The sequence below is a fragment of the Notolepis coatsorum genome (assembly GCF_963971535.1).
Source record: "Notolepis coatsorum genome assembly, chromosome: 2".
In the NCBI taxonomy this organism is placed as follows: Eukaryota; Metazoa; Chordata; class Actinopteri; order Aulopiformes; family Paralepididae; genus Notolepis; species Notolepis coatsorum.
The window spans coordinates 161,371,693-161,393,796 of NC_140166.1; the positions used below are offsets into that span (position 1 = coordinate 161,371,693).

At 41.7% G+C, this 22,104-nt stretch overlaps 1 protein-coding gene across 1 annotated transcript in view; it reads left to right on the plus strand.

Moving 5' to 3' along the window:
- The window catches only part of exoc2 (exocyst complex component 2), a 114,526-nt gene that overhangs the window by 83,128 nt on the left and 9,294 nt on the right, over positions 1-22,104 (plus strand). Inside the window, exons 10-18 of the mRNA XM_084308366.1 lie at positions 79-236; positions 730-851; positions 5,560-5,621; positions 8,562-8,642; positions 9,571-9,630; positions 10,288-10,343; positions 12,755-12,821; positions 17,473-17,589; positions 20,814-20,955. Of these exons, the coding sequence (XP_084164492.1) occupies positions 79-236; positions 730-851; positions 5,560-5,621; positions 8,562-8,642; positions 9,571-9,630; positions 10,288-10,343; positions 12,755-12,821; positions 17,473-17,589; positions 20,814-20,955 (865 nt within the window). The remainder of the gene's footprint in view (positions 1-78; positions 237-729; positions 852-5,559; positions 5,622-8,561; positions 8,643-9,570; positions 9,631-10,287; positions 10,344-12,754; positions 12,822-17,472; positions 17,590-20,813; positions 20,956-22,104) is intronic.

Sequence of the window (22,104 nt, forward strand, 5' to 3'; positions counted from 1 at the left end):
AGACAATATTAATAATAAATGCGTCCATTTGGAATGCGTCCTCACCCGGCGTGTGTGTATTTTGTATTGTGTCCGTAGAAAATGATCGAGGAGATGACCCACCGGCTGGTGAGGCTGATCAGGGGGGCTCTGCTCCCGGGGACTCTGCCGGCCGACCAGAGGAGTCTATACGGAGGCTGGGAGAGGAAGGCAGAGCTCAGCGGCCCGTGGGTCACGCAGGTCATACACACCGTCAGGTACCGAGCACCACAGGCTGCTTCATGTAGCGATTCATCAACATCTAAGTAGACGAGACATTCTTTCTAGTGTTTTTTTTTAACATGCTTTTCTTTAAAAAATTTATTTCTTTCTTTTCTTCCTTCCTTCCTTCCTTCCTTCCTTTCTATATTCCTTTGTTCTTTTGTTCCTTCCCTCCTTTCTTGCTCCCTATCTTCCTCCATTTCTTCCTTCTTTTCTTCCTTCCTTTCTTTCTTCTCTCCCCTTCTTCGTCCATTTCTTCCATCCTACATTCCTTCCTTCTTTCCTTCCTTCCTTCATTCCTTCCTTCCTTCATTCCCTCGTTCTTCCTTCGTTCTTTCCTTCATTCATTCTTTCCTTCCTTCCTACATTCTTTCCTCCCTTCTTTCCTTCTTTCTTTCCTACATTCCTGCCTTATTTCCTTCCTGCCCTCCCTCCCTCCCTCCCTCCCTCCCTCCCTCCCTCCCTCCCTCCCTCCCTCCCTCCTCCCAGGTGTTGTCACGAGGCTCTCTCTACTCTAGAGATCCCTAATGATCTTCTGCAGGTGATCCAGGATCTCCTCCTGGACCTGAGGATCCACTGTCTGCTGATCACCCTGAACAACACCACAGACGGTGAGGGGTTAAACACATCTTATATACTGTCTGCTGATCACCCTGAACAACACCACAGACGGTGAGGGGTTAAACACCTTATATACTGTCTGCTGATCACCCTGAACAACACCACAGACGGTGAGGGGTTAAACACCTTATATACTGTCTGCTGATCACCCTGAACAACACCACAGACGGTGAAGGGTTAAACACCTTATATACTGTCTGCTGATCACCCTGAACAACACCACAGACGGTGAGGGGTTAAACACCTTATATACTGTCTGCTGATCACCCTGAACAACACCACAGACGGTGAGGGGTTAAACACCTTATATACTGTCTGCTGATCACCCTGAACAACACCACAGACGGTGAGGGGTTAAACACCTTATATACTGTCTGCTGATCACCCTGAACAACACCACAGACGGTGAGGGGTTAAACACCTTATATACTGTCTGCTGATCACCCTGAACAACACCACAGACGGTGAGGGGTTAAACACCTTATATACTGTCTGCTGATCACCCTGAACAACACCACAGACGGTGATGGGTTAAACACCTTATATACTGTCTGCTGATCACCCTGAACAACACCACAGACGGTGAGGGGTTAAACACATCTTATATACTGTCTGCTGATCACCCTGAACAACACCACAGACGGTGAGGGGTTAAACACCTTATATACTTTCTGAGAGTTAAAACCCTCTTATATACCTTCTGAGGGTTAAAACCCTCTTATATACCTTCTGAGTGTTAAAATCCTCTTATATACCTTCTGAGTGTTAAAACCCTCTCTATATACTTTCTGAGTGTTAAAACCCTCTTATATACCTTCTGAGTGTTAAAACCCTCTCTATATACTTTCTGCGTGTTAAAACCCTCTTTATATACTTTCGGAGTGTTAAAACCCTCTTTATATACCTTCTGAGTGTTAAAACCCTCTCTATATACTTTCTGAGTGTTAAAACCCTCTTTATATACTTTCTGAGTGTTAAAACCCTCTTTATATACTTTCGGAGTGTTAAAACCCTCTTTATATACTTTCGGAGTGTTAAAACCCTCTTATATACTTTCTAAGGGTTAAAAACCTCTTATACTTTCTGAGGGTTAAAAACCTCTTATATACTTTCTGAGGGATGAATGAATGAATGAATTATTTTATTTCGAATGTTTACACATACAAATAAATAAACATAAACAAATAATTTTTGATAATTTTTTTACAAATAAACAAACGAAAAGGATAGGTTTGAAGCCGAAGCAACCTACCCCTAATTCAAAAACAACTTCAAAAAAGTTAAAGTTTTCAAAATATAACAAACAAACAAAAAAAATCAACAAAAAACTATCCAGAAAAGAAGAAAAAAAGTTAAAGTTTGCAAGATAAAACAATCAACAATCAACAAAAAACGTTCCCGAAAAGAACATAATCCAACATAGGAAAATCAAAACTTATACTGCAATACCCGAGTATCATGGTAGGGTAAAACAGATTGTAGGTTAAATTTGACTATACGATTCTAGAACCCTGTTTTTAAACATATTTTTAAACTTAAAAATACTCCTGCTGTTTTTTATTTCATCCGGTATATTGTTCCAGAGTTTCACTCCTTTAACTGGCTGTTTCAAATTGAGTGTTCTTCTTAAATTATACGTCACCTCTCGTTCTTTAAACTAAATTTGTAAGTTACATGGCAGTTGATAACTTCTTGCTTCAAAAACTATCTCTGCTGTTTTAAGGTCAACTAAGTCAAGGAACTTTAATGCCCTTAGTTAAAAAAAACAGTGTGTTTGTAGGATGGAGATAACTAACATTGTTCACAACCCTTATTGCCTTTTTCTGTAAGATGATAATAGGATTCAGATTAGTTTTGTATGTGTTTCCCCAAGTTTCTATACAGTAAGTTAGATATGGTAATAAAAGAGTACAATAAATTGTGTATAATAATCTCAAATTTAATATGTGTGTGTTGGGGTGTCCAGCTATACGGGGAACCCTAGTTTTGTTAAAATGTATAATGTCTCAAAGCTCTTATATGACTAATCTACAGTACATAAAAAATAAAGTAAAATGTATCTGATCTTTTGTCAGCATTTTGTGGAGTGACACATTAACACCCTTTCAGATGTGAGATATTTTCTCTTTTGTAATCTTTCCTCAATATCCAATCTCATAATTCTACCGCTCTATAGATTCCGATGGCCAGCAGCCGGTGTGACGTCATCATTAGAATGTTAAGTTCGCAAAATTCTAATCAGGACAGCCCAAACCCAACCACGCCTGAAAGGGTGAACCTGTCTCACCTCTATCTCTACCTCTACCTCTATCTCTACCTCTCTCTCTACATCTACCTCTGTCTCTACCTCTACCTCTACCTCTACCTCTCTCTCTACCTCTCTCTCTCTATCTCTACCTCTACCTCTACCTCTATCTCTACCTCTATCTCTACCTCTATCTCTACATCTACCTCTGTCTCTACCTCTCTCTCTCTATCTCTACCTCTGTCTCTACCTCTATCTCTACCTCTACCTCTACCTCTATCTCTACCTCTTCCTCTATCTCTACCTCTTCCTCTATCTCTACCTCTACCTCTACCTCTATCTCTACCTCTTCCTCTATCTCTATCTCTACCTCTTCCTCTACCTCTACCTCTATCTCTACCTCTTCCTCTATCTCTACCTCTTCCTCTACCTCTACCTCTGTCTCTACCTCTCTCTCTCTATCTCTACCTCTGTCTCTACCTCTACCTCTACCTCTATCTCTACCTCTATCTCTACCTCTATCTCTACCTCTCTCTCTACATCTACCTCTGTCTCTACCTCTACCTCTGTCTCTACCTCTCTCTCTCTATCTCTACCTCTACATCAATCTCTACCTCTCTATCTCTACCTCTACCTCTACCTCTACATCTACCTCTCTCTCTACCTCTACCTCTATCTCTACCTCTACCTCTATCTCTACCTCTACCTCTACATCTACCTCTATCTCTACATCTACCTCTACCTCTCTCTCTACCTCTATCTCTACCTCTATCTCTACCTCTCTCTCTACCTCTATCTCTACCTCTATCTCTACCTCTACCTCTCTCTCTACCTCTATACCTCTATCTCTACCTCTCTCTCTCTATCTCTACCTCTATCTCTACATCTATCTCTACCTCTATCTCTACCTCTACCTCTACCTCTATCTCTACCTCTATATCTATCTCTACCTCTATCTCTACCTCTATCTCTACATCTACCTCTATCTCTACCTATATCTCTACCTCTACCTCTACCTCTATCTCTACCTCTATCTCTACCTCTATCTCTACATCTATCTCTACCTCTATATCTACCTCTACCTCTACCTCTATCTCTACCTCTATCTCTATCTCTATCTCTACATCTACCTCTACCTCTATCTCTACCTCTATCTCTACCTCTATCTCTACCTCTACCTCTATCTCTACCTCTATCTCTACCTCTATCTCTACCTCTACCTCTACCTCTATCTCTACCTCTACCTCTACCTCTATCTCTACCTCTATCTCTACCTCTATCTCTACATCTACCTCTACCTCTATCTCTACATCTATCTCTACCTCTACCTCTATCTCTACATCTATCTCTACATCTACCTCTATCTCTACCTCTATCTCTACATCTACCTCTATCTCTACATCTATCTCTACCTCTACCTCTACCTCTATCTCTACCTCTATCTCTACATCTATATCTATCTCTACCTCTACCTCTACCTCTACCTCTATCTCTACCTCTACCTCTACCTCTATCTCTATCTCTATCTCTACCTCTATCTCTATCTCTATCTCTATCTCTATCTCTACCTCTACCTCTACATCTACCTCTATCTCTACCTCTATCTCTACCTCTACCTCTATCTCTACCTCTATCTCTACATCTATCTCTACCTCTATCTCTACCTCTATCTCTATCTCTACCTCTATCTCTACCTCTATCTCTACCTCTACCTGCAGCCTGCATACACGCACCCTGCTGTCCTCACTGTTTCTCAGTAATGCGTGTGTTCTTTAACCATGTTCTTTATCCTGCAACAGCACCGGCACAGTTGTAGAGAAAGTGTACGGACATAAAAAAAATACGAGAAGTGTTTGGTTTCATTCTGAAGGGCTTGTGGTCGAGTCGTCGCTGGGTGACTCTCGGTGCTTGGTAGTAACAGCCACGTGCGGTTTCAGTAGGCACCGCCTGATCTCATGAACACGCCGCGGTCGTGGCTCAGAAACTCTATCTATTCTATTTATAAAGTAACCTCTGTTCTGACCCTTGAATAAAGTGATCGTACTTGATGTTTTCTTCTCTTTGGGGGTTTTCGGCTCAGATGTCTGGTCCATTAAAGGCAGTGTTTCCCCGTACATAGACATCTGTGTGTATGTACTGTAGGTGCGCACGGATGTGTGTGTGTGTGTGTGTGTGTGCGTGAGCGCGTGTGTATGCATCGTGTGCATTCGTGAGTGTGTGTGTGTGTGTTTGGAAGGCGGCCCGCCACAATGACAAGACGAGCCCACCACAAATAGTTTTCTCGAGACTGATACAATGATATATTAAAAGCCCCTGTAAACAGGGTGTTCTGCTGCTGCGTGTGCGGATTGGACCCCCAATCCGTGCCGCCGCAAATAACTCCCGGAGCCGGGGTGGGTTTCCAGCCGTCTCTCTTGATTCCCATGTACCGTATGTGTTTTCTGGTTCCTCAGATGTTAAGCGGCTCGCCGAGAAGGAGGACTGGGTCGTGGATAATGAGGGAATCACCGGCCTGGTAAGCGGAATATTTTTTACCACATCAAAGCGGTGAGCGGGTTTAGCAGCGCGTCATCAAAAACATGACAAAACGTACGTAAATAAACGCAGCGACGCTTTGCCCAGAGAGGAGTTGGGTTTAGAGCCAGATCCACCCAGAGAGGAGGTTTAGAGCCAGATCCACCCAGAGAGGAGTTGGGTTTAGAGCCAGTTCCACCCAGAGAGGAGGTTTAGAGCCAGTTCCACCCAGAGAGGAGGTTTAGAGCCAGATCCACCCAGAGAGGAGGTTTAGAGCCAGATCCACCCAGAGAGGAGTTGGGTTTAGAGCCAGATCTACCCAGAGAGGAGTTAGGTTTAGAGCCAGATCCACCCAGAGAGGAGTTGGGTTTAGAGCCAGATCCACCCAGAGAGGAGTTGGGTTTAGAGCCAGATCTACCCAGAGAGGAGTTGGGTTTAGAGCCAGATCCACCCAGAGAGGAGTTGGGTTTAGAGCCAGATCTACCCAGAGAGGAGTTGGGTTTAGAGCCAGATCCACCCAGAGAGGAGTTGGGTTTAGAGCCAGATCTACCCAGAGAGGAGTTGGGTTTAGAGCCAGATCTACCCAGAGAGGAGTTGGGTTTAGAGCCAGATCTACCTAGAGAGGAGTTGGGTTTAGAGCCAGATCCACCCAGAGAGGAGTTGGGTTTAGAGCCAGATCCACCCAGAGAGGAGTTAGGTTTAGAGCCAGATCCACCAGAGAGGAGTTGGGTTTAGAGCCAGATCTACCCAGAGAGGAGTTAGGTTTAGAGCCAGATCCACCCAGAGAGGAGTTGGGTTTAGAGCCAGATCCACCCAGAGAGGAGTTAGGTTTAGAGCCAGATCCACCCAGAGAGGAGTTGGGTTTAGAGCCAGATCCACCCAGAGAGGAGGTTTAGAGCCAGATCCACCCAGAGAGGAGTTGGGTTTAGAGCCAGATCCACCCAGAGAGGAGTTGGGTTTAGAGCCAGATCCACCCAGAGAGGAGTTGGGTTTAGAGCCAGATTTACCCAGAGAGGAGTTGGGTTTAGAGCCAGATCCACCCAGAGAGGAGTTGGGTTTAGAGCCAGATCCACCCAGAGAGGAGTTGGGTTTAGAGCCAGATCTACCCAGAGAGGAGTTGGGTTTAGAGCCAGATCTACCTAGAGAGGAGTTGGGTTTAGAGCCAGATCTACCCAGAGAGGAGTTGTGTTTAGAGCCAGATCCACCCAGAGAGGAGTTAGGTTTAGAGCCAGATCCACCCAGAGAGTAGTTGGGTTTAGAGCCAAATCCACCCAGAGAGGAGTTGGGTTTAGAGCCAGATCCACCCAGAGAGGAGTTGGGTTTAGAGCCAGATCCACCCAGAGAGGAGTTAGGTTTAGAGCCAGATCTACCCAGAGAGGAGTTGGGTTTAGAGCCAGATCCACCCAGAGAGGAGTTGGGTTTAGAGCCAGATCTACCCAGAGAGGAGTTGGGTTTAGAGCCAGATCTACCCAGAGAGGAGGTTTAGAGCCAGATCCACCCAGAGAGGAGGTTTAGAGCCAGATCCACCCAGAGAGGAGTTGGGTTTAAAGCCAGATCTACCCAGAGAGGAGTTAGGTTTAGAGCCAGATCCACCCAGAGAGGAGTTGGGTTTAGAGCCAGATCTACCCAGAGAGGAGTTAGGTTTAGAGCCAGACACACGATCCTCGTACGAGTTGATTCGAGACGCGGGTCGACCTCCGACGTCACCGTGTCCATGTTCAGGATTTGTCTTTTTGGGTAACTTCTTCAGTAATTACTGAATTAATGTGCAAAATAGAATTGTGGCACTAAATATACTGTGGAAAAAGACGTCCAGGCTGCTGTGGATGTGGGGGAGTAACTGGAGATGGAGAGGTCTTAAACTAAAGCTTTTCAGATTTAATCCAGTGTTTGTGACGACAGATACTTATTCCACCGCTGTTTTGTGTAATGTTTGTGATTCATGAACCTCTAAGTAGGAAAGACCTTTTTCCAGGACTTCTATCTTTTTTAACATGCTTGTCTTTCAACTACTTCCTTCCTTCCTTCCTTCCTTCCTTCCTTCCTTCCTTCCTTCCTTCCTTCCTTCCTTCCTTCCTTCCTTCCTTCCTTCCTTCCTTCCTTCCTTCCTTCCTTCCTTCCTTCCTTCCTTCCTTCCTTCCTTCCTTCCGTCCTTCCTTCCTTCCTTCCTTCCTTCCGTCCTTCCTTCCTTCCTTCCTTCCCCCTCCCTCCCTCTCTTCCTTCTTCCCTTCCTACCTACATTCCTTCCTTCCTTCCTTCCTTCCTTCCTTCCTTCCTTCCTTCCTTCCTTCCTTCCTTCCTTCCTTCTTCCCTTCCTTCCTTCCTTCCTTCCTTCCTTCCTTCCTTCCTTCCTTCCTTCCTTCCTTCCTTCCTTCCCCCTCCCTCCCTCCCTCCCTCCCTCTCTTCCTTCTTCCCTTCCTACCTACATTTCTTCCTTCCTTCCTTCCTTCCTTCCTTCCTTCCTTCCTTCCTTCCTTCCTTCCTTCCTTCCTTCCTTCCTTCCTCTCTTCCTTCTTTCCTTCCTTCCTTCCTTCCTTTCTTCCTTCCTTCCTTCCTTCCTTCCTTCCTTCCTTCCTTCCTTCCTTCCTTCCTTCCTTCCTTCCTTCCTTCCTTCCTTCCATCCTTCCATCCTTCCTTCCTACATTCCTTCCCTCCCTCCCTCCTTCTTCCATCCGCCCTCAGTGTAGTACTTTGTGGCTGGAGCCTGCACAGTTACAGTTACTCTGTACTAGTACAGCAACCTTTTTACAAATACAAGACGAGACCCAGAGTGGAATTTCACTTGTACCTGTTCATGAACTTATATGGAAATATCTCTTAAAGTAGCTGACATCTGAGGCGTAATGCACTGAAATTATCAGTTTGCTGTGTGTGTCAGTTTGCTCATTCAGTATAACCTGTGTGATTAATGCATGATGTCGTGTCGTTGTGTCTTGTCCAGCCCGCCCAGTTTGAACAGTGCATCATCCAGATGCTGCAGTCTCTCAAGGAGCCCATGGAAACCAAACCGGGGGAGATCAACGTAAGTCAAACCCAGTGAAGTTGAGTTCAACATAGACACGCCCCCCCAGTTCAACATAGACATGCCCCCCCCAGTTCAACATAGACACATCCCCCCCCAGTTCAACATAGACACGCCCCCCCCCCAGTTCAACATAGACATGCCCCCCCAGTTCAACATAGACACCCCCCCCCCCCCAGTTCAACATAGACACGCCCCCCCCGTTCAACATAGACACGCCCCCCAGTTCAACATAGACACGCCCCCCCACGTTGTACGGCCAGACGTACGCTCTCATAATAATCATAACTACCTACCTCATACCATAGTCTACCCATATAGCTCTGTATGATAACATGTACAATATACATGTATATACCGTATATAATTAAATATATATATTTATGCCATATATATATCCATATCTGTCTGAATATACCTGCATATAATCCTTCTATATACCTACGTACTTATACACCTGCATATAACCCATATAACTCTGTATGATAGCATGTACTGTACAATAATGCTGTATATACCATATATATATATTCATTCTTACCGTATAAATATCTATCCACATCTGTCTGTCCATACCTGCATATAATCCTTTTTACATATCTGTAGATGCTATATCTATATCTATACATATCCCCTACCTACTCTTACTAGTTACGCTGTCTTTATACCTGTATCACTGTACATATTAATACTACAACTCTGTACATACAAGTACTTAGCGCTAGTAGTACTAATTTATATATTTTGTATCCAGTTTAATCACCTGTACATTGTATATTACTATTGCACTTTTACTTTTACATTTCCACTCTGGTTGGATGCCAAATGTATTGTTGTTGTACTGTACTGTTGTAATCTAATGGTATTACTTGTACGTTGAGAAGCGCTGGTGTAGTGGTTCACAGCAGGTGTTGTGTTCTGGTGGCAGGTTCTTCAGCTGGAGCAGGCTCAGGCCCAGGCCTCGGAGCTCAGCGTGGCCATCATGAGGGTAGGTTCTGGTCCAGAGTTCAGCCCACCGCCCCGACCCATGACTTTATTTCTTTAACGTGGTACCCAGGTTCATTAACCCTTTCACTGCCACACTTCTTCTTCTTCTTTCGTGTTTAAACAACCACTGTCCCAGGGCTTGCCAATAACACAATATTATATTGTTTACAGTACACAGCTTATTTCAGGGTTCACACAAGGTCCTTGAAGTGCTTAAAGTGCTTGATTTATTTACCAAGTGCTTAAAGTGCTTGATTTATTTACCAAAAAAAGTCGAGGCCTGGAATTGCTTGAAAACAGCCCATTTTTTAACAAGGTGCTTAAAAAGACATTGAAATTCAAATCAAGCATTCGCATTGAAAGTTTTCTTCATCCATGATAAAAAATTTCTGAATCAAGACATTACATTTTTTTTATTTAAAGTGTAACTAATTGTCGGAAATTGGTTTTAAGCCATAAATATTGGATCAGATTTTTCTTTTCTATAAAAAACACCATTTAAAAGTGAAGTGTATCCTTTTAAATGCTCTTTAAAAAAAATAGTGCTTAGGAAAGTACTTGAAAAGTCCTTGAATTTCATTTAGCAGCGTCTGTGGGAACCCTGTTTGAGGGACTCTGCATCTAAAACAGATGTGTTGTGTCACTGTGTTCTATTCAGATGTTCATCAACTGTCTGGAGCAGCTGAGCGCCGATGGAGACATGAACACGTCTCAGTGAGGATCTGCATGTGTTTGTGTATCTGAATCATTTAGTTTTTAAAATGCTGTATATCTTTTTTAGACCCCCCCCCCCCCCCCAAGTACCCAATAATAAATATGTCCAATAAACTATTGATTACATCATTGAAAATATTACTGTTTTGGGACCATACGCGTTATGAACACTAATGTAATAATTTAAAAGTTTAACTTTACTCTAATCTGTAATTTGTCTGTTCTTCTTCATGTATTTACAATCATACCTTGTAATTTAATTGGGTTGTTTGGTCTTAATTATTTCCCTTACCTCTGTGATGTATGTATGTATCGTCTGTTTCTTTATAATAATAATATATATTTTTTTTGTCCCATTTCCCTGTTACCCTTCGAGAGGCCCTCTTGTCCTCTCGCCAGGCCGTCATTGTAAATAAGAATTTGTTCTTAATTGACCTGCCTGGCTAAATAAAAGAAAATAGTAACTAATGTTTCATGTGTAATCTAAGTTTTATTTTCATGCCAGTGAATATTTCATGAGAGAAAAGTATAAAATGTTTCCCCTGGGGGTGAACAATGTATATATTTATATTTACCATAATAATAATAATAATAATAATAATAATAATAATAATAATAATAATAATAATGATAATGATAATGATAATGATAATAATAATAAACTTTATTTATAAAGCACCCTTCATGCAATAGAAAGCAGCCCAGAGTGCTTTGACAACACACAAAATTAAATGTACAAATGAATAATAAAATGCATGACTCGGTAGACAAATTGCATATCACAAGCAATAAAATAAGTAGAAAAAATAAAGAGATTTAAAAAAAAAAATTATTGAAACAAAAGGAATATATTAAATACAGTTAAAAGCCAAGTTAAAAAGATGTGTTTTCAGATGCGGTTTAAAAAGGTCCACTGAGCCCATCTCTCATTTCTTTGGGTAGAGTGTTCCACAGTTTCGGTGCGTAATAAAAGAAAGCTGATTCTGCAAAAGAAATTGGGACAATTAAAAGACTTGCTTCAGTGGCCTACAGTAAGTGTCTTGACGGGGTGTAAAACAGCAGAGACTCTGTGATATAAAGTAATTTAAGGCCTTAAGGCCTCTACATGCTACAGCAACTTCAAAGCAACTGCAACACAACATCGGCGCGATTTCAGCGCGGTTGTTTTAGAGGGTCTTGTAGACTGTGTTGCTTGGACGTTGCGTACATGTCCCCAGAATCTAATCTGAACAACCGTTGCGTTGATATTGCGTAGCAGTGATTGGTTGGTTAGCGAATGGGGGCGGGGCTGTCATAGAATAATATTAGTCCCGCAGAGAATAATATCCTCCATTGTTGAAGCCAGCGTTGACGCTAAATAATCAGCGTCACATAGCTCGCCTTTTTCTGAAAACCCAAGCACATATTGTTCCATAGCATACGCCTTCAGTTGATCATGACAAATCCTCTCTTACCTTGACGATTAAAAAGCCTCCATAATTTAGTAAATAAAGATGTAGCCAGCCAGCTAGCATTGGGTCTATTCAAAATGCTAGCTACATAGCTAACCAAGTAAATACAATGGTATCCGTCCTGAGGTAACGTTAAATACAACGTTTGCTAGTCGAAATGACTGGACACACACAGGGACAAGTTAAACATCAATCAAGTAATTTATTCCAATAGGTAGTTTGAGCTGCATGTGAGCCGAGGTCCTCTCCATTGGAAACTAATGATGTTACGGTAACGTTAGCTCGAAAAGCACAGAAAGTGAAGCTGCTAGCAACAGACACTATAACACTTCCGGTCGGGGGTTTTCAAAATAAAAGAGCGACGTCTAAAATAACCGGAAATACGTTTATTTTGTACATTATCCAAAGTTAACACGAACCTAAACTAACTTTAGATTAGTTTAGGTTCGTGTAACGTTAGATATTGTAAAAAATAAACGTATTTACGGTGCTTTTAGACTCGCTCTTTTATTTTGAAACCCCCCGCCCGGAAGTAAAAATTATGCTTATTTTTCTGCTTTTATCAATGGGTTGGTTGAGAAGGGAAGCGTCATCTATCTAGGGAACCTAGCTACATACGGGGTACAATGTTACATAGGCTGCGCGTTGATTTTGCAGAAGCATAAAGGTAGAGTGTCTGCAACACCGTTGCTTTGTCGATGTTGTGTCGAAGTTGCTTTGAATTTGCTGTAGCATGCAGAGGCCTTTATACACAAGTAAAATAACTTTAAAATGTATTCTAAAAGAGACAGGGAGCCAATGTAGTGCAGCTAAAACAGGAGTGATATGCTCTCTCTTCCGTGTTTTCGTTAAAAGTCTGGCAACAGAGTTTTGAATCAACTGTAATTTCTCAATTGATTTCTGTGTGTGTGTATGTGTGCACGCCTGCGTGCGTGTGTGTGTGTGCGTGTGTGTTGTCAGCTTTTCGGGGGACCTGGCCTCTCCAGACATGTACAGTGGTGCTCAGGAGGACTTCAGTCCCACGCCGGTAAGAAAAACCACTCACTTGTTACGTATTTCCTCTCAATCTGTTCTAATACGTCTGAAATCCCATGCAGGGCATCATCAACAGCGTGGGTTTTCTCTCTCACAGCCCCCCCCCCCCCCCCACCACGCACACAGTCAGACACACACACACACTTGTCTCATTCATTCAAACCACTATACGCTATCAGGCTGCTCCCTGGTTGTGGACAGGAAGCAGATACCTCCTCATTTCCTGTAACTGAGGTGAGTGTGAATGGGGCCGAGCGTAGGAGAGGACGAGGAGGAGGAGGAAGAGCAGGGCACACAGTGTTTCTGGTAAAGGGAAGTGGAGCAAGGTGCAGACAGGGTCCCCCCCCCCCCGCCTCTGTTGTCTAACAGGGGGAGAAAGTCACTCTGTATTGAGAGGGCAGCTGACCAGAGATCTGGGTGACAGAGTTAGGGCTGAACGACTGATGTCAGATGAACAACTTTTGTCAAGATCGTAACATGGCCTCGTGGGATATCTATGTCACAGGTTCTGGCTACCTGTGAAATATAGAATTGATTTAAAAAAAGATATTGCATTATATTTATATTATTATTTGTTTTTAAAACCCTCCATGGGTACATTATTGACCTACTGACTAGAGATGTTCCGATACAATTTTTTCCTTCCCGATCCGATTCCGATACCTAAGCTTTGGGTATCGGCCGATACCGATACTGATCCGATACCAGTGCATACATAATTTTTTTTTAAAACTATATAAATGATAATCAAAAAAAAAAAAATTTGTTGCTTTTACAGCTACCGTTTTATATATACTGTTTTTTTGTAATAACTATAAAGTAATGGTATTTATTAGGGCTGTCAGTTTATCGCGTTAATTAGATTACCGTAATTAATTACACAGCTAATTATCGTGTTATGAAAATTAACTCAAAATTACTACAAATTATTATAATAAGAACATATAATACACATTTACAGACTTTTTTTTTTATATGGTCCATTTGCATGTTCTTGGTATCTGATTCTAGGGACATCTATGGATCTCAGGGATATTGTATTCCCAGTGTCAGAAATACTGTGTCTGTTACTAGGCTTGAGTAAATTGTAATGAACCAAATGAGAATATCAATACCCATTTTTTTTTTATCTTTGACTGTGAATAACACTATGCTCAAATTGACCAGACCTGAAAAATCTAAGCAAATTAATAGATGGAAGATGATTAAACAGAAGGTTTTGTAGATACAGTACTGAATTCTGCCATCCGGACACATGCAATTTGAAATATGATTATAGAATATAGAATATCAGGCATAAAATGGTTATGCGATTAAAATGCGATTCATTAGATTAATTAATTACAAATCCTCTAATTAATTAGATAAATTTTTTTAATCGCCTGACAGCACTAGTATTTATTCAACAACAGGTGATTGTATAGATTAGTATTAATTAGTGCTGTCAATCGATTAAAATATTTAACTCAATTAATCGCATGATTGTCCATAGTTAACTCGCGATTAATCGCAATTTAATCGTTTTTTTTTTGTTTTTTACCATAAACTGATATTTTTCAAGTTATCAACATGAGAGTCAACAAATGCTTGCTTTAAGCAGCCATTTATAACAAAAGGATGACCCATTGCAAATTTGCATAAAATTAAAAACAGAGTGATGCACAAAATAACTAAGAAAATAATAATTTAAAACAATGAATAAAGTGCATCAAATAATAGTGGAAAGAAAACATTAGGAACTTGTTACATTAACCCACACAAGGGCTGAGAACTCACCCCCCCCCCCTCTCTCTCACACACAGCTCTCTTTCTCTCTTGCCCCTTCCTCATCTCTCTCACCCCCCTCTCTATCTCTCTCTCTATCTCTCTCACACACACACACACTTTGAGTCAGAAACAAACATAGTATCAATGAGAGTATCAATAATACACCTGAGTGAAGTCTAATAAAAAAAAGTAAAAAAGTAAAAAAAAAATAATAATAATATATATATATTTTTTAAGAAGTTAATCGTGAGTTAAAAAAAATAGAGGCGTTAATAGAATCGGGCGATAACGCGTTAATACCGCGTTAACTTTGACAGCCTTAGTATTAATGTATGCTCAATGAGTTCACCCACAGAAAGGTTGCTGTGACATTGATTCCGCACGGAGGTTACACGTTGTTGCACTTCCTATCCAGTCGGCTCCGTTTAGGTTAGCTACTGTAGTAGCAGAGGCTCTGTTGTGATTTTTAATGCACAATAAATATTCAACATTCTCTTTTGAGACTCCGCCTCAGACTCTTATCATTTGGCACTAAAAGCTAAACATTGTCACCGGTATCATGGCTGTCCGCATTATGTCATTAATTGCGTGCATGTGTGGGAGAGGTTGATCAGTTAACCACGTTAGCATGAGCTAGCAGTTAACGCAAGCTAGGTTAGATGGAAACAAGACAATATAACGTTACTGGTGAAAAAGTGATTTACCTTGGAATACTCCTTTGCCAACTTGCTGTACTTTGCTGGCAGGTCTGCAGCCATTATTGCTGGATTATGAATAGCCCCAACTTTAGCCAAGGTAACGTTAAAGCTAAAACTAGCTTTTCTGTTAGCTCTTCAGCTAATGCTAATAACACCAGCAAGCGAATACATCAGAGCTCCCCGTCACACTGCTGTCGGGACGATGGCATTTAAGAAAGTATCTGCTGTTAAAATGACAAACAGCATTGACACTTTAATTCACGGTTGATTAAAAACACATTTGTTTTATAATGCTCACTCTCAGTAGGAGGATACCGCACCTGTTGTTTATAAATTACGTCATATGGTATCGGAGCGCAGAATTAGAGGGCACTCGCCGATACCAGCATTTTAGGCAGTATCGGAGACATTTCCGATACTGGTATCGGAACAACTCTACTGCTGACCTCTTAGTCTGCTCCCAGGTCACTCAGGTCAACTCCTCTCAGTCCCTCACTCAAGTCCCATAGCCAAAGAGAGTCCTGTCCCCACTATTGAAATATTAAAATTACTTTTCTTTTTTTATCCTATTTTATCTTATTTTATTGTATATATGTACTGTACTCTATTGGCTGTGTACTGTTTTGTTTGGCACATGTTGCACTGTGGTGCCGTGTCATTTTGTCTCTTATTGCTAAGTATTTTATTGTAATCTATCAGTTGTTGTATACGGTAGCCCTCTTTTCTCACTCAATCATTTACGTATGTACACATTTGTGTGTTTGTGTATGTCAAGGTCAAGGTCAGATTTATTTATATAACACATTTAAAAACAACCAAGGTTGCACAATAGAAAGTACAAAAGTACTGTAAATACAATACTAATAAAAAGAAAAATACAACACAATGTGCACAATTTACATAAATAGAAATAGTACTGCAAACAGTACTACACATATAACAATAAAATATAACAATATAAAATAGAATAGTCAAAATAGAAGCACAGATGTATGGCTCAACCTGAATGAATTATTTTATTTTATTTCTCTTTTTTACATAGAATATAAAACAAATGACAGCAGTCACAGCACATAATATAATAATAATAATAATAATAATAATAATAATAATAATAATAATAATAATAATAATAATAATAATAATAATAATAATAATAATAATAATAATAATAATAAACAGAACATCACCAGACAGTAATAATAATGACAATATAATGACAGTAGAAATAACAAACAAAACAAAAAAATTATGAATACAGAACCTAAAAATAAAAACAAATGATATTAACACAGACACCACACAAGACAAAAGACATTTCCTCCCCCACTGTCCTCCCCCACTGTCCGGGGGTCCTGCCCCAGGACCCCCGGACCCCCCAGGACCAACACCCCAACCCCGCTTTGCTGCTAGATAGTGGCCTTAACTTTTTCGGCCGCTGCGACCGACAGCTCAATGCTGGCCTGTCCCACCCCAATTATCCGTGCAATAGAGATTTCCATGTAAAATCTTATGATATCGAGTAGGGTGTAACTGTACACAAAAACCACGGTTCGGTACGGTTTTGAAGTCAAGGTTCGGTACGGTTTTTCGGTACAGTGGGGGAAAGTTTGGCTTTCCATGTTCCACTCAGGGGTGATGTAGTGTGCAGTAACTAATTGTACTTGTAGGGCTGTCAACGAATATTCTATATTGAAATTAATAATCGACTTGTAAAAAAATTCAAAAATAATAATAATTATATTAGATTGTGAAAAAAAACAGCCCCGGTGGGCAGTCGTTAGTGGTTAACATACCATTGTATTTGTTCGGTACACTACACAGCCGTACGGTACGGTACGGTACACACTGAAACGGTTCGGTTCGGTACGGATATGTGTACGGTACCTTTACACCCCTAATATCGAGTAGTGTGAGAGACCAATTAATCGTTGTGAGTTTCAGGTTGTTTCCACCTCATGGCTATCAGCTTCTTGGCTGCAGTGACACCCGCCAGAATGATTATTTTTTGTCGTATGGATGCCGGTAGTGATGATATATCATTTAGGAGTAGTGTTGGTGCCGTGAGTGGAAGAGAGTGAGTCTTTAACAAAGACTTAAAGATCGCTATGGTTGGGACGGATCTACTATGTAAAGGTAAACTGTTCCACAGCTTGTGTTGTGTGTGTGTTTGTACAGGAGCAGCGTCTGCTGATCATCCTCAGCAACTGTCAGCACTTGGAGAAGCACACCCTCCTCAACCTGGGAGACCACTTCGAGAAGCACGGCTTCACAGGGGCGGAAAAGATCCTGCAGGTCAGCATCCTAACTCCTCCACACACCGCACGCTTTACATTTACATTTAGTCATTTAGCTGAACGCTTTTATCCAAAGCCACTTACAAGTTCTGTACGACAGGTCAGCAGGAAGGGTACAACTCTTTCAGCTGAGTAACAATGTTCATCAAACAGTGTTGAAACTTGGGGCGCTGCAGTGTTGAGTGCATATAGTAGAGACATGTTAGTATAGTAGGTAGTAATATAGACGAGGACGATTAATTAGTGGCAAAGTGCATGATGGTAAAGGTGAAAGAAGGTTCGATTTTTTTCTCCTTCATTTCAGATATTGATTGAAGAAGTGTGTTTTTAGTTGACGGCGGAGAATTGGTCAGGTTTCGGCTGTCCTGGCTGTGGTGGGAACAGTTAGTTCCACCATCGTGGAGCGAGGACCGAGAATAGCCGGCTTCTCTTTGATGCTTTAAAATTCCAATGTTGCTCTTTGAAAATGACTGTAAATAATTGTGTTTTTGAAATATCTCAAAGAAAATGTAACTTTTCCCGTTTGAGACTTTTGACGCGTGACGTTTTGTAACAGAATATTACTCACTGAAGACAATATACTGATCGCTGAAGATGCTGCTGAGCGAAGAGATGACGCAGAGGTCAGGGCATGGCCGCCAACCCTGCTCTCCACCTCTTTTCTTCTCTCTAGACACTCACTCTCTCACACACACACACACACACTCACTAACCATTGACTACCGGAAGGCTCGTTATCTGGTCAATGTTACACAATAAGGAGACGGCAGCCAAAGTATCTAAATAAAGAATATTTAATTTATAGTTACCATGGTTTCATAACAAAAATGAACATCAAATAATAAACAGACAAACACAGAACTATACAGACAGGATCAGCACCAGACGGAAGGGATGACAGAATACTTATACACAAGGGGATGACGAGACGACACACACCTGGGTTAATGGTAATTGGATACACCTGGGGGAAAAACAATGGGGACTACACACTATGACAGAGGACTACATCTAGACATGACACATCACACTAGGAACGCCTGATCAGGGCACATGACACACATAACACCCCCCCCCCTTAAATGTATGGCCATAACCCCAGAATAAAAATGGGGAAATGGACATAAACAACAAACAAACAAAAAATACCACACAAAATAAATAAAGGAAAAACAGTGGCCTTTTCTAAACACGTCTCAGACAAACTTCATAGACTACGATATTGCCTCTGCACAAGAACAATGTGACATCGATCGGCTCTGCAATCTGTCAATAACGTCCTCAATCGATCAGGCAATCAGGCAGGACGAATGGGCAGCCCCAGCCCCACTCCTCACCAGCCCGACCCGCCCCTGGAAAACAGAACAAAATTAACAAAGAGAAACACAATAGGCCACAAGACAGCTCCAACACAGAGCCACCTCCCATGCGGAGGAACGTCCAGCCTCGCTCCCACCACTGCTTCAGACGGAACAATGACGGCCTCCTCCATTTCCCACACACACACACTCACTCACTCACTCACTCACTCATATTAGTCGACTATGAAAAAAAGAAAAAGTATACTTATTTAAAAAAATGTCATTCCATTTGGGCTGTGGGGGGTGCTTAATGTCTGAAGGAGTCGACTGAAGGCTTCTTGTCCTCTGCAAAAGCATGCAATTGGTCCACTGATGGATACATCTTGATATTTGTCTAGTGTGTTCATTAGACGGGTGAAATCCTCTTTCAGTGCCTCTGTGCCTGTTTTCTTAGGCAGTTAGCCTCGCTGGTATGCGCGCCATTAGCGTTAGCCACGCTTCTAGACCTCTTTGCTTTTGGAAAGAATGATAAAAAAAATATATATATATTCGTTCGACTAAGAGGTTGGCAGTCGACTACGGCTCCTTTTGATCGATTAGTCGACTATTCGACTAATAGGGGTCAGCCCTACCACACACACACCCACACACACACACACACACACACACACACACACACACACACACACACACACACACACACACAGTGACTAATAGCTGACTCACAAAGCAAAGGGAGAGTTGTTCAGTTGGTGTGATGGTAAAAGCAGATGAGGGTTGTTTTTGTGAAAGGCAGCCTTTGTCACCGACCTGTCAAAGCCAGAACTGTGTTTGACGCACCACTCTCCTCCTTATCATCATATTCACGTAAGCCAGGGAAGCCAACCAGAATCTTGCTAAACATGTGTTTTTTTTAATATATATTTGACCGAAATGATTTACCGCACAAGCTTGGCTGTGATTGATTTGATTTGATTTGATTTGATTTGATTCACTGGGTCCTTTATGAAAAGGTTGGATGGTCTTCTCTGGTTGAAAGGCGTAACTATCATTGGTATTTGTTCATCTTTTAAGCCCTTATTAATGGTAAACTTCCCTCTTACATCACAACACTGTTGTTCAAATGACTGGCTGGTTCTTATGGTTCAGAGTTTGTTCTGAACTAGGAAAAACGTTTCTCGCTTCCAACACCTGGAATGCCCTCCAACTGACTCTGAGGATGAAGGTTCTTCCTCCTTTTGCTGCATTTAAAAGTATGATTAGTACTGCAGAGCACTGCGAAGGAATATCATGACACACACACATGTCTTCATCAGCTTGTTGCCACCATTGTTCATTACACCTTTTGACACGTGAAACATTTAAACATTTCAAACCTTTTGGAAAGTGCAGCACTAATGCACTGTGTTGCATACAGTAAAATGTGTGACTCCTACATCCAGAGATATAGATTATACATCCAGATATATAGATTATAAATCCAGATATATAGATTATATAAATCCAGTGATATAGATTATATATCCACAGATATAGATTATATATTCAGAGATATAGATTATATATTCAGAGATATAGATTATACATCCAGATATATAGATTATACATCCAGTGATATAGATTATGCATCCATATATATATATATATATATATATATATATATATTGGTACATTCCGGTCAGACAGGCTATTATTAATTATTCATTCTTCATAAAAACGAGAGTTAACAAGGCAACAAATTGCCAATGAGTTTTTAATGACAGGTCGTGAACGAGGAGGCGGCTGGGCGGCTGATCCCATTCAACTCAAAGTCGGCCAAACTGAAAGTGTCCACACTTGGCACCAATGTGTGCACACAGTGACGTGATGACCCTTACTTCTTTTATAGTGTCCTTGTGTGTGTCTGTGTGTGTGTTGGCAGGCCAGTGTGGAAGCCCTCAGGGCGCTGGACAGCAAGCTGTTTGGCGACTACATCGGCAGGAAGGCCGACCCCATCGTAGGGTCTCTGGAGCCGGGCATCTACGCCGGATACTTCGACTGGAGGGACTGTGAGACTCCTAAAGGTACAGAGCCGGCCCTCACGTAGAACAGAGATATACACAAATACATGATCATATTCATAACCTTTGGTACGGATGTGTTTTCCTTGTGAAATAATTACTATTTGATGAGCACAGCACTCGTCTTAGAATGGACCGATCTCAAACCCCGCCCTATTTTCTTGATGCTCCAAAGCATCCGAAGCAACAGTTGTGATTGGAGGATCAATAAAAGAGAGGGTGGGGCTTGCGTTAGGTGCATGTGTGTGTGTGTGTGTTTGGTGTGTGTGTGGGTGCGTGCGTACGTACGTGGTGTGTTTGGTGTGCGTGTGTGGTTTGTGTGTGCTACTAGCCCTCAGCAGAAGTTGAGAAATTCACTTTCACTGGTTTCAGTTTTGAAACTTGTCAGAAACCTTGAGTTTAGGAGCGGCTGGGTAGCGCAGTGGACTAAGCACTCGCCTACACTGCAGAGACTCTGGGATCGAATCCAGCTGTCAGCGGTACCTCCGGCTTGGTCAGTCGTCCCTACTAACACAATTGGCAGTGTTAGCGGGTGGGAAGCCGGTGGGGTATGTGTCCTGGTCCTTGTAAACTGCGACTCCTACTGGTCGGTCAGGGTGCCTTTTCAGCAGGGAGGGGATCTGGGGGAGATGGTGTGAACCTCCGTACGAGTTACATTCCCCCAGTGAAACTCCTCACTGTCAGGTGAAAAGAAGCGGCTGGCGACTCCACGTGTATCGAAGGAGGCATGTGGTAGTTCTACACCCTCCCCAGGCCGACAGTGGGGCAATGTGCGCAATGACCAGGAAGGGAATTGGCATAAGAAAGCCCCCCCCCCCCCAAAAAAGAAAGCATAAGTAAATTCAGCAAACCTCAAGTCACCCTCCTTGTTTGGCCCAAAAAGAAATGCTTGGCTTTATTATAATTAAAATTTTTTATATAATATTATTATCATGCTGTATTATTAACACTTTGATCGCCATGGTTAAATTCATAATTTACCATCCCTAGCCAGCTCTATTTGTCTATGGAGAAGTTCCCCTTCTTTGCAGGGCTATAACTTTTTAAATTGTATTGCTAAATTGACATTATTATGGCCCATTCAATGTCCTATATCTATTGTTCAGGGTGTAGCAACGTTATACTTTTTCATTCACATATTCATACTAAAAT